Consider the following 16,160-nt stretch of genomic DNA (forward strand, 5'->3'; position numbering starts at 1 on the left):
ATAAAAGAGCATATTAGTCTTCTAAAATCACTATCATTAGAAACAAATCCAAGTTGATCAATGCACACCGTACAATTATTGTAGACACATTAATGTGTAAACTCATTCTAGGGGCTATGATTATATCATAAACATGAATGTTAATCCTAAATGAATCATGGATGGCATGACAATTTTATTAGTCACTTCCCAGTTCTACAGAAGAATGAAATAGTGGAAGGATTGAATTGGGTAACACCAATGCAGAATACATGAAGAGGTCTAATATTGTCTTCTTGGAGATGAAAGAAAACACATATATAATCATTAATTTAAAAAAGTTGAACTTGAAATATGCTATTATGTTACTGATATGTTCTTGTTCCTTTAAACTCCATTACTCTGAATGAGGTCATGTTGTAATGATAAGATGAGGTGAATACTATCATGCAATGATTCTATTTACACTGGCTGATTAACTACATTGCTATAAGAATAATTATATGGTTTATAATGTTCACTTGATAAGTAAAATAATGATTAAATAATTCACTTACTAAACAATTGGACGATTTTGAAGCGTTTTGAAAGAAAATTCACAGGAAACTGAATTGTACTCAAGAGCATATTCAAGAGAGAGTTAGATTTACCTCTTAGGACTAACGGGATCAAGGGATATGGGGAGAAAGAAGAATCTTGACCCAAAATGTCACCCATTCCTTCTCTCCAGAGATGCTGCCTGTCCCACTGAGTTAATCCAGGTTTTTGTGTCTATCTTAAGCAAAACCAGGGTACTGATTTTGGATGATCAGCCATGATCATATTGAATGGTGGTGCTGGCTCGAAGGGCCGAATGGCCAATTCCTAGAAACCTATTTTCTATGTACTTCAAAATATGGACCTTATTTATTTGATTTTTACTGTGCCCATAAAATGTTGTCAGTTCCCTTCTGCATGGGGTTGACGTCAAATTGTATTTAGCAACATATCATTCCATCCTATTTTGGGACGAGACATTCATGAGGACCAGTCACTCTCCCGACTTAAACCTGATACAATTCGCACACGAGTGTGCCTTGTGGTTGACAGCTCTGGTGACCAAACACAAGCCACATCCTGGAGATCAGGGCCCGACAACGGGCAGCTTCAACCAATAGGTGAGGAGCGGGGGACGAGGCAGGCCCAGCTGTGAAATAAAGCAGTTGACTGCCAGCAACAGGTTCGAGCACAGAGGAAGGATAAAGGTAGGGGCACACGAAGCACAACTCAGGGGAAAGGAAAGGCTTTTTCGTTGTCCCATTAACCCACAATCAAAATGAACACATCATGCGCCCGCTGTGGGTTCGGGGTTTATCCTGCAGAGAAGTTAGTTTGCTTGGATCAGGTAAGTGAACATTGCCAGACTTTTGTTGAAGTGTCATTATTAATGCAGATCGTGGACAGTTAATACAGTGTTTACTTTCGCTATTTACAGACATGGCACAAGTCTTGCTTTCATTGTGAGGTCTGCAAAATGATCCTGACAGTAAATAATTTTATCAGCCATGAGAAGAAGCCTTATTGCCAGGCGTAAGTGATTTTTGATATTAGTGATGGCTTATGTGGCCTATTGATATTTACCAATGTTTTTATATGTTATTAATGTATCTTTAAAAGATGGCAAATACATTGAAAACATAAAATTAGAAGTACAATGTCATCAGTAACTGTTAAACTGCTCGAGTCTATTTTTGTTGTTACTGTGTACACTAACAGTCTCACAGCTATTCTAATTTTAGATATTTATTCCACCGGAATTCTTCAATCTATTAATAGTAAGAATAGATTGTATGATTTTGAGAATCTTGCCTGGGCAACTTTAGGTGAAATTGCTCGACAAAGCTATTGACTTAATTTTCTAAATTACGTGCAATGTCCTTTCCCCCCTTAATTCGCAGGCACAACCCCAAACTGAACAAGTTCACAAGTATACTTGACACTCCGCTGAACATGAACGTGAAAAAACAAAGTGAGTCAAGTGAGGTGGGTACATATGACTATAAAAGGACATTAAAACATTTTAATCTTAAAGATCATCCAAGACTGAAATAATTTAAACAACTCGAAATAATTTGCGTCGGGATTTCCCCCCTTCCTAAGCATGGGTTCTGTTTCAATTGAAATAACACAAAGCAGTTATTAAATCGTAAGTAGTTAATTATCAGATGATTGAGTATCTCACGTTGCACAGGTTTTGCAGTGAATTCGATGAACTTATTCTCTTGCTTTCGGTGACATGCAAATCTTCCAATGAATCTGTGTTACAGCAACATCTATTTCTGGATGGCAACTGTACATGAAACCTTCGCCTTCATGCAAAGGTTAAAATCATAGAGTCAGCTTTACTTCTTGTTATTTGTTCCACCTCATGATGTTTTGCTGGTTTCAACCACAAATCACCAATCTGGTCCAGAAATACTAAATAAATTGTGCATGACTTTGTATAATGAAACCGATGCTTATTACGTTGGTGTTGTAGATCTGAAAGGAAAATCACGAAAACTTTGTCAGGAACATATTCTGCCTTTTCTACTGTGTACAACGAAAATGTTCGCGATCACTTTAGCATGTCCTTTACCATTAATGTTTATGTATAACATTATTTTTAACCGTTAATATCTTTTACTGCAGTTGAATTTTAGTTCTGGTGTAGTTGAAATTGTTCTATTGTAATTGGAATCTGAATTTTAGTTCTTAACTCAGTATAGTCTATTTTCGTTCCATTTTAATAATTTTGTGTCAACTAAAAAAAAGAATAAAAATCATCTAATACTCTCCAATATGCTTTCTGACTGATACCAGTAACTGAATATAATAGTAACAAGAATTGTGCTTTAAAAATGAATTAATTGAGAAAATCAGGAAATAATAATCTTTCTTGAATGCTCCCCTAAAACCTGCTCTGTCAATACAGATTTGTGTGTTTAAAGTTGAATGTTATCAGTATGAGGCCATTTATTAGAAGTGAAATTCTCATGTGAGTTTGTTTGTAAGGGTCCCCTGGCGCATGATCTTCATCTTTCATAGCAGAATTATTTGACTCAATCTATGCAATTTAAGTGATATAATTTACCTGTTACTCTGAAGCTAACAATACTTAACTTTGATAGACACAAAATGCTGGCGTAACTCAACGGGTGAGGCAGCATCTCTGAAGAAAATGGACATTTCAGGTCGGGTCCCTCCTTCAAATCTACAGCATTACTCCAGCATTTTGTGTCTGTGTCTATCTTTGGTATAAACCAGCATCTGCAGTTCCTTTTTATTAAATTCTAATACTTAACTTTGAACCGCTCTACAATAAGATGTAGCACGCATTGGAGCTAATGACAAATAATTTACATTAAAAATCTTTTTTTTTTCATTTATCATGTGTGAACATTACCAGCATGTATTGTCCATCTCTAATTGCTCAGTAGAGCTGCCTGCTCGAACTGTTGCAGTCCATGCAAGAAGGAGGTCTCAATGTGGTGTTGCAAGATGTAGATTCCATAATAATATTAGACCAGAGAGAGAATTCGAAGTCAGGACTGGACTCATCAGGGTAGGAAACCAGGAGGTAGTCTCATGCATTTGCAGTGCTTGATTTTCTTGGTGGTAGAGATGGCTGGTTTGGGAGGTGCTGTTGAGGAAACCTTGGCAATTTGTGGCAACACGTTCTCTAGATGGCATGACTGCAGACACGGTCCTTTGTAGTGGAGGCAATGAAGTTTTAGAATAGCCGATGGAATGCCAATACATTGTGATGGTTTGGATGGTTTTCTGCTTCTTGAGTGGTGTTGGAACTGCATTCTTCCAGCCAGTGGGGATTATTCCATCACACAAAGATAGTGGTGAGTTGGGAGGTGAGTCGGGAGATTACCACAATGGTGCAAAAGGTAATGTTACTGCCGCACAGTTCCAGCCATCCAAGTTCGATCCTGGACTCTGCTTCTGTCTGTGTGGAGATTGCACCTTCACAGTGTGGCCATATGAGATTTCTCCAGTACTGCAGTTTCCACCCACATGCCAAGTATCGGTAAGTTAATTGACGACTGTCAATCTACCCTCATGTCGCTGGAAGGTATGAGATTCAGGCGGAGTTGATGGAGTTGATAGTAACCTCCTGTTACAAGAAATGATGATCCCCAGTCAGTGACTTGATCGATCAGCAATAATGTCTAATCCAGTAATGATTCCGGTCAATTGTGGATCCCAGGATATTGATGGAATGGGGATTATTGATGGTACCAGTGAACCATTGATACATGATGGCAAAGTCATTGATTGTCAAGGATAAGGACTCTTTTGTGATGAAATGAAGAGAAATTGTGACAAGAGCATTACCATGGATATGATCCTTAAAAGGCATTGTAAAATTCACTATCATAAACTGTCTGGTGAATTTTTGTACTTAGATTAAGTACCGTGAAGATGCCGAAAAATTCAAATCGGTTTTTCAGTGGGATATAAAATCGAAGCAACTAGAGCATGCCTGTACTGTTGGACGACTCGCCAGTAAGGTAAGTGACTTGATCCTATTGTCTATTGTGGGCATCATAATTAGGCTTTAATTCCATAATGCCTCAACTTTAGTTGGAATCCATCACATAACTTAAGTAAGTTCCTGGGATTGCGTGTAGGGTAGTACTTCGACCTATCCCTTCAAAACAATTCATTTTGAGTTTCCACATTAAAACCTCCTTTTACTGAGATGCAGAGTACAGACGGTGCAGTTATTTCAGATGGAACCAAGTACAAGTCTTCTTTATCGTGGATAGACACAAAATGCTGGAGTAACTCAGCGGGTCAGGCAGCATCTCAGGAGAACATGGATGATAGGTAATGTTTCAGGCCAGAACCCTTCTTCAGACTTGGGCAATGTTTGGCGTTGGACTCGTGATCCTTGTTCTCCAGGGATGCTGCTTGACCCACTGAGTTACTGCAGCATTTTGCGTCTATCTTTGGTATAAACCAACAGTTCCTTGTTATTCCATTCTTCCTTACCATAGTCCTTTCAGTCATCAAGTGGGGTGCAATGAAGGGTCCTCTCACTGAGCTCATGAACCTAAATGCAATCTGCAGCAGAGATGTGGACAGGCATTGCCCCAGTAGAATGTCAGATCCTGTATGGTCAATGGTAATAAAACCTTGGAGAGATGTAAAATGGGCTTCTCACTAATTATCATCAATTTTACACTATTGATCAATATCAAATATTGCCACCTTACATTTGCACCAATTGCTTTGAAATTTTGGTTTAATTTAGAGATACAGCGCGGAAACAGGCCCATCGTCCCACCGTCTGCACCGACCAGCGATCCCCGCATATGAACATTATCCTACACATGCTAGGGGCAATTTTTACATTTACCAAGCCAATTAACCTACAACCCTGTACGTCTTTGGAGTGTGGGAGGAAACCGAAGATCTCGGAGAAAACTCACGCGGTCACGGGGAGAACGTACAAACTCCACACAGAGAGCACCCGTAGTCAGGATTGAATCCGGGTCTGCAGTGTTGCAAGCACTGTAAGACAGCAACTCTACCGCTGTGCCGCCGTGCCGCCCTAAAATCTAAAACCAAAGAGGAGGTCTGTCCGTTGTTTTGCAATTTTGCTGACAAGTTTATTAAAATGCAGGGCTCAAGGTTGAGGCTTGAGTGTAGACCCTCAACCCTCTAGCTTGAGGGTCTAAACTCTAGCATTAAAGGTTGAAAATTGGATGTGACCCCTGCAAAGTTTCAATGTTCAGTGTTTTCCTTCTTATTTCTGTGGACATTTTTACACATAAAAACAAATATAAATGAGCTTTTAAAAATACTCCGGTTTGCAGGTGCAATACACTAAAGAATGGGATGAAACAAAGGAGTCCTATCACCTCCCACCTGGCATTCTCCAAGCCCAGAAAAATATGAATCTTATCAGTGGGGTAACATATGACTACTTGGTCTTTTTAAGTTAATTACATTTTTATGTTGTACATTTTAAGATTTGTCACTTATAAATCAAGTGATTTTCTCATTTTTCTAACATTACAGAATGCTTATCAGTCTACTTATGGAGGAGATAACAGTTGGTATTCTACTGGAGTTATGAGTCCAGAGGTTGTACAAGTCGCCCAGAAGCAAAAAGCAATCAGTGACGTAAGTGAAGGGGGATTTATTTAGTTTATATTTTCTGCATTAAGAAATTTGTGTAATGCCCTGTTGTCCCCAGAGATCTTTTTAAATGATGCTTTTAGGCTCACATCTGTGGCCTAACTATTTTTTTCCCTGTGGGGGTTTTCTCTGAATGCTCCAGTTTCCTCCCATACTCTAAAGATGTACAGGTGTGTAGATTAATTGCCTTTGGTAAAATTGTAAATTGTCCCTAGTGTGTGTGTAGGATAGTGTTAGTGAGCGGGGATCGCTGGTCGGCGTGGAGTCGGTGGGCCGGTGGGTCTATCTCTAAACTAAACTAAACAAATGATAGGCCGCGTACTGCTAAACGATAAGGATTCAATTTCTGTACAGAATATAGTGCACTCGTACGTGATGCAGGACAACATATACAAATAATATACTTGCACCTCACAACAATATGGATTGATATTCATTCCTGCACTGCTTTAACAGTTTGGTCATTTAATCATTGAATAGATGGTAATAATGTTATCTGAGTGCCAGAGTGAACTAAGCTGTAATGGAACAGGCATTTGAGCCAGTTACCCAAAACCCGACACACAAACATGGAGCTGTGGCAATCAATGGGGCACAGTTACAGGCAACCAGTGGACATAGGCTGGCAGAATGGACAGATAAATGGCCAATAACATTTGATGAAGTGCGAAATTATACACTTTGTTGGAAAGAATAACGAGGGATGAATGGGTTAGTCTTGAGGTTGAACAATCTTTGTTTCTATGTCTGTAAATCTTTGAACATGCCACGGCATACTGAGGGAAACGTTAGTACAACAAATGGGATACAGCACTTCTTAAATAAAGGCAAGGAATATATGACTGGAGTATCCCTTTCAATTCTGGTCTCTACACTATAGGCTCTGTAGATCCTAGCTTGGATGCAGAAAAGATTTTTTCGTAAGGCATAGAGCATAGAACTGTACAGCACAGGACCAGGCCCTTCGGCCCACAATGCCAGTGCCGAATATGATGCCAAGCTAAACTAATCTTCTCTGCTTGTACTTAATCCATATCCCTCTATTCCTGCATATCCATGTGTCTATCTAAAACCCTCTTAAATGTCACTATCATGTCTGTTTGCACCACCACCCCATGCAATGCATTCCAGGCACCTCTCATTTTCTGTGTAATGAAAACATGCCCTGCACATCTTCTTTAAACTTTGCCCCTCTCACCCTAAAGCTATGCCCTCCAGCTTTTAACATCTAACATTGGGAAAAAGGTTATCACTATCTACCCTATCTATGCCTGTCATAACTTTATATACTTCTATCATGTCTCCCTGCAGCCTTTAACACTCCATAGAAAACAATACAAGCTTGTCCAAACTTTCCTTAGAGCGAATAGTCTCTAATCCAGGCAGCATTAAACAACCTCTGAGCCCTTCCCATAGTCTTCATATCCTACTTGTAATGGGCGACCAGAACTGTGTACAATACTCCAAATGCAGCCCAACCAAAGTCCTCTATAGAGGTAACATGACTTCCTGACTTAAACAATACTCTGACTGAAAAAGGCATGCATACCATATGCCTTCTTCATCACTCTTTCTACCTGTGTGTTGCCACATTCAGGGAGTTATGGACTTGGACCCCAAGATCCCTCTGTACATCAATGCTTTTTAGGGTCTTGCCATTCACTTTCCCCTGATATTCAATCTCCCAAACTGCGCAGCACATCACACTTGCTCTGTCATTTCTCCTCCCATTTCTCCTCTCATTTCTGTATCTGATACTTTGCCAACCTTCTTCACTGTTCACAGCTCCACCAATTTTGGCAAAGTCCCACCAATTTTAGCAAAATCTGCAAACTTACTAACCAACCCATCTTGATTATTGTCCAACATATCTACACATTTAATCAGTTTTAGGGATGAGACAAATTTCCTTAATACATGTCCAAATCAAACTAGGCTACCCACATTAACGTGGCCTAGCGTGATGCATTTTGTTTTGCTGATCTTCCATTCAGAAGTCTAAGATGAGTTCTTGACAATCAGCCGAACTTGGACAGGGTTGCTGTCAAATAGTTAATTGAAAGTAATCTTTTTTTATGGAGAGCCCAGGATGCCACTAAATAGTATTTTCAGAAGATGGAAATGATTTTAATTGTTGAAGTTGAGCACAATGAATTCCTTTGTAATCCTTTGGACAATACAGTGACACAGTTGGTGGAGCTGCTGCCTCATGGCGCCAGAGACTCGGGTTCGATCCTAACCTCTGGTGCTGTCTGTGTGGAGTTTGAACATTATCCCTGTGACTGTGTGGGTTTACATCGGGTGCTCCGGTTTCCCCCATCATCCCAAAGACGTGTGGGTTTATAGGTTAATTGGCCTCTGTAAATTGCCCCTAGTGTGTTGGGAGTGGATGAAAGTACAATAATGTAAAATTAGTGTGAACAGGTGATTGATGGTTGGAGGGGACTCAGTGGTCCAAAGGGACTGTTTCCAGGCTGTATCTTTCAATCAATTCAATTTCCTGAATGCATGGATATGAATAGCATCTTTCTTAATATTCTCCTCACTCACATATGTAGCCAGAGAGTCATATCATAATCTCTTGCAGGGGTTAAGTAGTCCAAATTGCATGTTTTGTTTCAGTATATTCTTATAAATGTTTTTTTATTTTATTTTTGCTGTGACAACAGTTTGCAGTGAATGACAGGATATTTTGTATAATGTGTTCCAGGAGCATTACGGTTGTAATGTCTCATCCAGAGTTTAGCAGAATATGAAAATGGTGCAAGATTTGATTGAGTATATCAAGCTTTCAGATGTTCATGTAAATTTTGGTTGCCCATTTTAAATGTTTTATAGAATTTCCACTTGAACATCTTCAATAGGGCGGCACAGTGGTGCTAATGGTAGAGCTATTATGTGCCAGAGACCTGGGTTCAATCCTGACCTCGGATGTTGTCTGTGTGAAGTTGGCATGTTCTCCTTGTGTCATCTTGGGTTAATTGGGCACTAAATTGTCCCTACAGTGTAGGAAGTGGATGTGCAAGTGGGATGATGTAGAATTAGTGTGAATGATTGATGGATGTTCAGCATACACTCGCTGGGCCAAAGGACAAGTTTCCACGTTGTATCTATCAATCAATTTGATCAATTTTATGTTACATTTGCATCAGGGCATTAGATTTAGTTTGTTTACTGTTCAAGGCAATGCCTCTAACACCTTTAACATTTGTTTACATTAGTGGTTTCCTGAGTATATGCCCTTTGTTTGTTGCACTCCATTTTTATCATGGTCAGTTCATTTGTTTACTGCAGTAATTTTCTTTGAGCCTGTTTAATCACAAGCCCCCAGCTTCTATAACTGCAACTTAAATGGACGTAATGCTAAGTTGACAATAACATAAATTGCAGATGTTGGAAATCTGAAATTATAATAATAGGAAATGCTGGAAATACCTAGCAAGGCAGGTAGCATCCGTGGAGAAGAAAACCAAGTTAACATTTCAGGTTAGACAGATAATATAATATATTCATTTATTCCTGGTCTCGGAATAGATAGACAGATAGATAGTCTGAAGAAGGGTCTTGACCCGAAATGTCACCCATTCCTTTTATCCAGAGATGCTGCCTGTCCCGCTGAATTACTCCAGCATTTTGTGTCTACCTTCGGTGTAAACTAGCATCTGCAGTTCCTTCCTTAACATTTCAGGTTGATGGTCTTTCATTGGGACAAGATCAAGCTGTAAAACTAGCATGCTTTTAATTTCCAGAAGAAGGGCAGAACTATGGGGAAATAAACAATAGAGTAGATAATTAGAGACTGAATGTATGTTGCAATCTTTGGCTAAAGTCCATTTCAGATTTGGAAATGTCAGAGATACAGTGTGGAACGATTCCCTTCAGGCCACCGTCCACGCCTACCATAGATCACCTGTGCACTAGTTCTGTGTTATTCCACTTTTGAAGCCTACATACGAGGGGCAATTTACATAATCCAATTAACCTGCAGACCTGCACGTCTTTGGAATGAGGGGGGAGTGGGGGGGAAAGCCCATCAGGTCAAGAAGGGAACGTACAAACCCCGCACAAACAGCACCCGTAGTGAGGATTGAACCTTTTGTCTCTGGTGCTGTGATACCAAATATTAATCTCCCTTTTCCTCTTGTAAACAACAGCATTTGTGCCCCATCTCTCTGTGTAGGGTAATTTAAGAATTTTTTCAAAAGCAATTTCAAACTTTGTCTTATGGTATCAGCACTGAATTTGGCAATTGAACACAATAATACAATCAGTTATTGCTTATCATCAGTCTGAGAATTTTCAGATCATAACAGTTAGTTTAGTACGATAAATAATATTATAGTGCTATTGTAGTTTCATAATAAATATGTCAAAAAAATTATTAGTTATGATGTGAACTGTAGATCTCTTGTCACTTCTTTAGATCTAACTTAAAGGATAATTATTCTCTTTATACATAAAAAGTATTTGTTTTTAAATAAGATCTCATTTGATGTATTGATGTATATATAATGGTTCAAAGTTAGCATTTTATGTGGGCGAATGTTGTGATATAATGACAGCGTGACTTGTATCGTAAGACAAATTACCACAGTGGTGAAATTATGTTTTTTTTGCTTTCATGATTGTGGCGGATGCTAACCACTTGAACTGAAGTGATAAGAAAGCTACACAAACTTTACTTTGAAGTGTAGAATTCTCATTTTTCTATGTTCCACTTCTTTTAAGTTATTTCTCAATCTTCCATCCGGTTCAATGATGAGACTTATATTCAGATTTTCACCTCCTGTAATGACACTAAACCATCATTGAAAGTACTTTGAATTTCTGCAAAGAGCGAAATGCATTGTGAAAATCTAAACTTATTAATTAAAAATAAATCATTTCATTTTATTCCTGATCTAAGCCTTCTTCATGTGCTCTTGAGCCAGCTTTAGCACTGCACTAAAACTATCTCCTGAAAATGCAGTCGCTATCAAGAATTTTAACGTAGAGGTGCTTACATTTCTTAGCAAACAGGGATCTAAGTGAAAGTAAGAGCTGCAGTTAAGAGGCAAATTTCACAACAAAAAAGAGTACTCGATGTGCATTGCAAGCAATGACATAGTTTCAAAGAATGGTCACGGTTGTAAAGTAGAAAATATGGCAGCTGATCTGATCACAGCAAGATCCTATAAGCAGCAGTAATAATGAGAAGATGATTGAGGGGTAAGCACTGGCCTTGACCAGAGGGTTAATGGCCCTTCACAGGATCTACATAATCTATGAGAAGCTTTGCCTTAATGTTTCATATGGAGGACTTCACTCCCATAGTACAACAGTGATGGAGAATGCAAAAGGGGCCATTTTTATTTCTCTACACCTGTACTGAGGCCTAATATTTTGACCACTTGTTTCTAAATGTTATATGTGTCTCAATATTAATTTGAAAAACTGTTCACTTTAAACAGTAGGTAATCTAATGCTAAACCCCATGGGAAAAATTGTCAAGTTTTAAAGATTTTTTTAAAAGCAATTAAAGGGGACATTTATCTGAAGTTAATAAAATCTGATAGTTTTTTTTTTTGTTTATTCGGCTCCAAAATTGGGAAAGGTTATGTTAATTTGTGTTAAAAAAAATGTCTGTTCAGTTTTTAATTAGTATTTGTAATACCTATTTGTTTCTAATTAATATTTCTTATAAAGAAGCCCATCAATAAATGGCAACATTAATCAATGAGTGGATTATGTTATTGGTGGAAACAGAATGTATGACTATTTATGGCATTGATAACTATCCGTTGGATCTGCAGTATTTTTTATGGTATGTATTTGTTGCCTAAAGGCCGCTGGATTATGGGAAATTTGCTGCTTCTCATAGTGTGGCATAGCCAATTTTAGAAAGTTCGTTCTCCTACTTCTCCTACTATGCATGTTTCTGGCATTCGATAATGACGGACCGTTTCAGCTGCTAATGAGCCATGTACCATGTTGTCTTGGGTGCAGTGAAGAGGTCTAGGTGCGTGCCTGAGAGGTGCCAATTACCTGTGCCAATTTGGATCTGAATATCTGTTTCTGGCCATTTACCAGACTGGATTGTGGCTAACTGCAATTTGCACTGCAGTCAGTTTTCCTTTCCATGTTTTGAGCAATAAGCCAAGTGTGCATAAAGGATCTTTACAGACTGCCTCCAAAAGGCTAAGTAAAACATACTTTACTTGAGCTGGAGTCAAGAGGAGAAGTAGCAAATACAGTTGGCCAAATGCAGTGTCCCCATCTGATGGCCTCTTCCATTAAATTGTAAATTGTAAAAAACCTTTATTGTCACTACACAAAGTACAGCGAAATTAAAGCAGTCCAGATGATGCAATCACACACAGCAGACAGTACAAAGGATAAACCTTTATCCATAACAAGCTAAACCTAATCTACTGAATTAAACAAACTGACCTCTAATACAATATAGACAAAACAATTACGATACGGTCGAGGCAGTGTACAGTGCAATCAAGACAGCAAGTTATTGCACAGCAATGAGAGCTAACATATTGCAAGTGCCGTTTAAAAAATAAAAATAAAATAAAAGAAATAATGTAATTAAATATAAGGTGCGGTCGGTTGTAACATGTAATAAGTTTAGCAAATGTTAACAATATAAGTGCAGTAGAATGTAAACTTGTATTAAATTGAGGCTTATGTTTTCTGACAAGTAACTGACAGTGTTCCGATCAGTTCCGTTCCTTCCCTTCAGTTTTATGTGAGTGTCTGGCAGTGTTCAGCTCACGTATGACACTGGGGTAGAAACTGTTCTTGAGTCTATTAGTCCGTGATGTAATGGACCTGAACCGTCTACCAGAGGGCAGCAGTTGGAGCAGCTGATGACCAGGGTGGGAAGGATCCCTCAGGATGTTGGCTGCTCTGCTGAGGCAGCGGAGGGAGTAAAGTTCCTCTAGAGAGGGCAGTGGGCAACCAATGATTTTCTTTGCAGAGTTGATGACCCTCTGAAGGGCTTTCTTGTTTGCCTCTGAGCTGCTGGTGTACCACATAGAAATACAGTAAGTCAGCACACTCTCGATGGTGCGAGCGTTGTCTTAAACCAGAGCCACAGTTCGCCATTCTGGTTGTTTCAGGTTACTGGGGTTGGGAACAATGCTGTGACTTACCTACAAACAAATGGATCTGGCAGACTACTTTTATGCACTTATTATACCAGCTTATCCATAATAAGAGCACAAAAAGCACATCCAATTTGCAGCCTGTTGAATCTAAATCAATCTGAAAAGCAAGCACAACCTATCGTATCATTTAATTTAATAGGTAATATAAAGTTAAACTTTTTTCCCACTTTAGCAGTAGAGTGAGCATCAGATGTAAAGCAAACCTGAAATCTGGTGAAAGGTCATTGATTTCTGAGGTGTTGATGTCCATAGGTATTTCATGACTCCCCAGTGTTTCCAGCATTGTGTGTTTTTATTTAAGTCAGCATTCAATACTTTTGCTCATCTCCTTTTTAATTTTGCATCCCAGTTGCAACATAGTGAAGAGTATGAGAAGGACATTGAAGAAAAATGGAACCAAGCGGCAGGTGCTGAATTAGCCATGAGGAGAGAGAATTCAGTAAAGTACACTCAGGTTGGTTAGACAACAGGAGGCAATGTTAATCCTCAAACATCGCACGCCTCTGTAATTTCTTGATCATTTGAATAATTTAACTGTTCTTAATAAAAGTGAATTTTATGATGAACCAGCCAATAATAAGTGAATATAAGAAAATAACTGCAGATGCTGGTACAAATCGATTTATTCACAAAATGCTGGAGTAACTCAGCAGGTCAGGCAGCATCTCGGGAGAGAAGGAATGGGTGACGTTTCGGGTCGAGACCCTTCTTTAGACTGATGTCAGGGGGGCGGGACAAAGGAAGGATATAGGTGGAGACAGGAAGATAGAGGGAGATCTGGGAAGGAGGAGGGGAAGGGAGGGACAGAGGAGCTATCTAAAGTTGGAGAAGTCGACGTTCAAACCACCGGGCTGCAAACTGCCCAGGCGAAATATGAGGTGCTGTTCCTCCAATTTCCGGTGGGCCTCACTATGGCACTGGAGGAGGCCCATGACAGAAAGGTCAGACTGGGAATGGGAGGGGGAGTTAAAGTGCTCGGCCACCGGGAGATCAGTTTTGTTCATGCAGACCGAGCGCAGGTGTTCAGCGAAGCGATCGGCGAACCTGCGCTTGGTTTCGCCGATGTAAATAAGTTGGCATCTAGAGCAGCGAATGCAATAGATGAGGTTGGAGGAGGTGCAGGTGAACCTTTGTCTCACCTGGAAAGACTGGGTCCTTGGATGGAGTTGAGGGGGGAGGTAAAGGGACAGGTGTTGCATCTCGTGCGGTTGCAGGGGAAAGTGCCAGGGGTTGGGGTGGTTTGGGTAAGAAGGGACGAGTGGACCAGGGAGTTACGGAGGGAACGGTCTCTGCGGAACGCAGAGAGGGGAGGGATGGGAAGATATGGCCAGTGGTGGGGTTAGAAGATCGATTGACAGTAATAATCTATTTATATTTATATTTTATAATATTTTTTTATGCCTCATCCACCCTTAGTAGTACTTAAATTCTGTTTACCATTATATCAATGATATTTATGTACAACAAGCATATAATACAATCAAAGATAGACACAAAATGCTGGAGTAACTCAGCGAGTCAGGCAGCATCACTGGAGAAAACGAATAAGTGATGTTTTCAGTTGAGACCTTTCTTCAGTCTGAGAGTCAGGGGAGAGATATGAAGAGGTACAGAACAGATCAGAGCTGGCACCGATGGGCAAAGAGCCCACAATAGTCCATTGTTGGCTGTGAAGGAGGTGATAACGGGGGGGATACAAACAGTAAAACTAGCAGGACGACTAGGGTGGGGGTGGGATGGAGAGAGAGGGCTGCATTATCCAGCCTACTACTGCTAAAAGTTGTGTTTACAAGACTAACTGCTGATCATGCTTGATTCAGCACACACCTTATATTCATTCCCCCACACACACCCTGTCCATCTCCCCATCTATCCTCACGACTACTATAAATTTTACCTTGACCGGATTAAGATATAGTTTAGCTGCCATTGCTATCCCCTGAAGTACAGGGGTCAGAGGTATTAAAACAATTAAAATGAATTAAAATAATGAAAAAGTTTTAAACTCAATAAATAAAACAACACACACAACTTAATTATAAACATTAATAACCAAAAGAAAGAAACCAAATTCCAAGCCATTTACTGATATGAATTGAGTCAACAACCCCATTCCAGTACCAGTTCCTTCCTACACCGGTCCTGTAAATGGAGTTGTGCTGCATGGCTGGAGTAGAAGTGAAGGACTAGACATGAAGTGTATTTGTTTCTCAGTGCAGTATAACTAGGCACACTTCCGCCATCATTGGCAAGTCAGGTAGCAGAGAGGCATCTGACCACTTGCGCTCAAGTGACAGAGAGGCATCTGATCTCCAGCACCTTCTTCACTTCCGCGTTTCAATCCACAGTGGCAGAAGTCAGAAATGCCCAATGCTGTTAGCCAGTGGATCTCTACAGAAATGCAATCTACTGTTCGGTATGATCCAGATAATTTATTTTTAACTAATCTTTTGAACAGAAGACATGGAGTCATACAGCACAGAAACAGGCCCTTCAGCCCAACTCATCCAAGCTGTCCAACATGTCCCATCAAAGCTAACCCCATTTACCTACATTGCCCATATTCTTTTAAATCTTTTCCATCTACATATCTATGCAAATATCTTTTAATTGGTGACATTGTACCTGCCTCAACACCATCCTCTGGCAGTTCGGTCCATGTACCCACCACCCTCTTTGTGAAAAGATTTCCCCTCAAGTTTCTGTGAAATCTTTCTCCCCCCCCCCCCTCACTTTAAAAATACATGAATATTGTTCAGGGTAAGGAAGTAGTAATTCTATCTTGCTGTGGTTACTTGATGGAGGTAATATGATGGGATCAGACACATTTTAGAGGATCAACACCCT

At 39.7% G+C, this 16,160-nt stretch overlaps 1 protein-coding gene across 1 annotated transcript in view; it reads left to right on the forward strand.

Annotated features, from left to right (window-relative positions):
- The first annotated feature begins 1,294 nt into the window (after nt 1-1,294).
- The window catches only part of nrap (nebulin-related anchoring protein), an 86,747-nt gene continuing 71,881 nt past the window's right edge, over nt 1,295-16,160 (forward strand). Inside the window, exons 1-7 of the mRNA XM_078412840.1 lie at nt 1,295-1,363; nt 1,454-1,548; nt 1,917-2,001; nt 4,416-4,520; nt 5,832-5,927; nt 6,037-6,141; nt 13,663-13,767. Coding sequence (XP_078268966.1) covers nt 1,295-1,363; nt 1,454-1,548; nt 1,917-2,001; nt 4,416-4,520; nt 5,832-5,927; nt 6,037-6,141; nt 13,663-13,767 — 660 coding nt within the window. The remainder of the gene's footprint in view (nt 1,364-1,453; nt 1,549-1,916; nt 2,002-4,415; nt 4,521-5,831; nt 5,928-6,036; nt 6,142-13,662; nt 13,768-16,160) is intronic.

The sequence above is a fragment of the Rhinoraja longicauda genome, chromosome 16 (genome assembly GCF_053455715.1).
Source record: "Rhinoraja longicauda isolate Sanriku21f chromosome 16, sRhiLon1.1, whole genome shotgun sequence".
Lineage (NCBI taxonomy): Eukaryota > Metazoa > Chordata > Chondrichthyes > Rajiformes > Arhynchobatidae > Rhinoraja > Rhinoraja longicauda.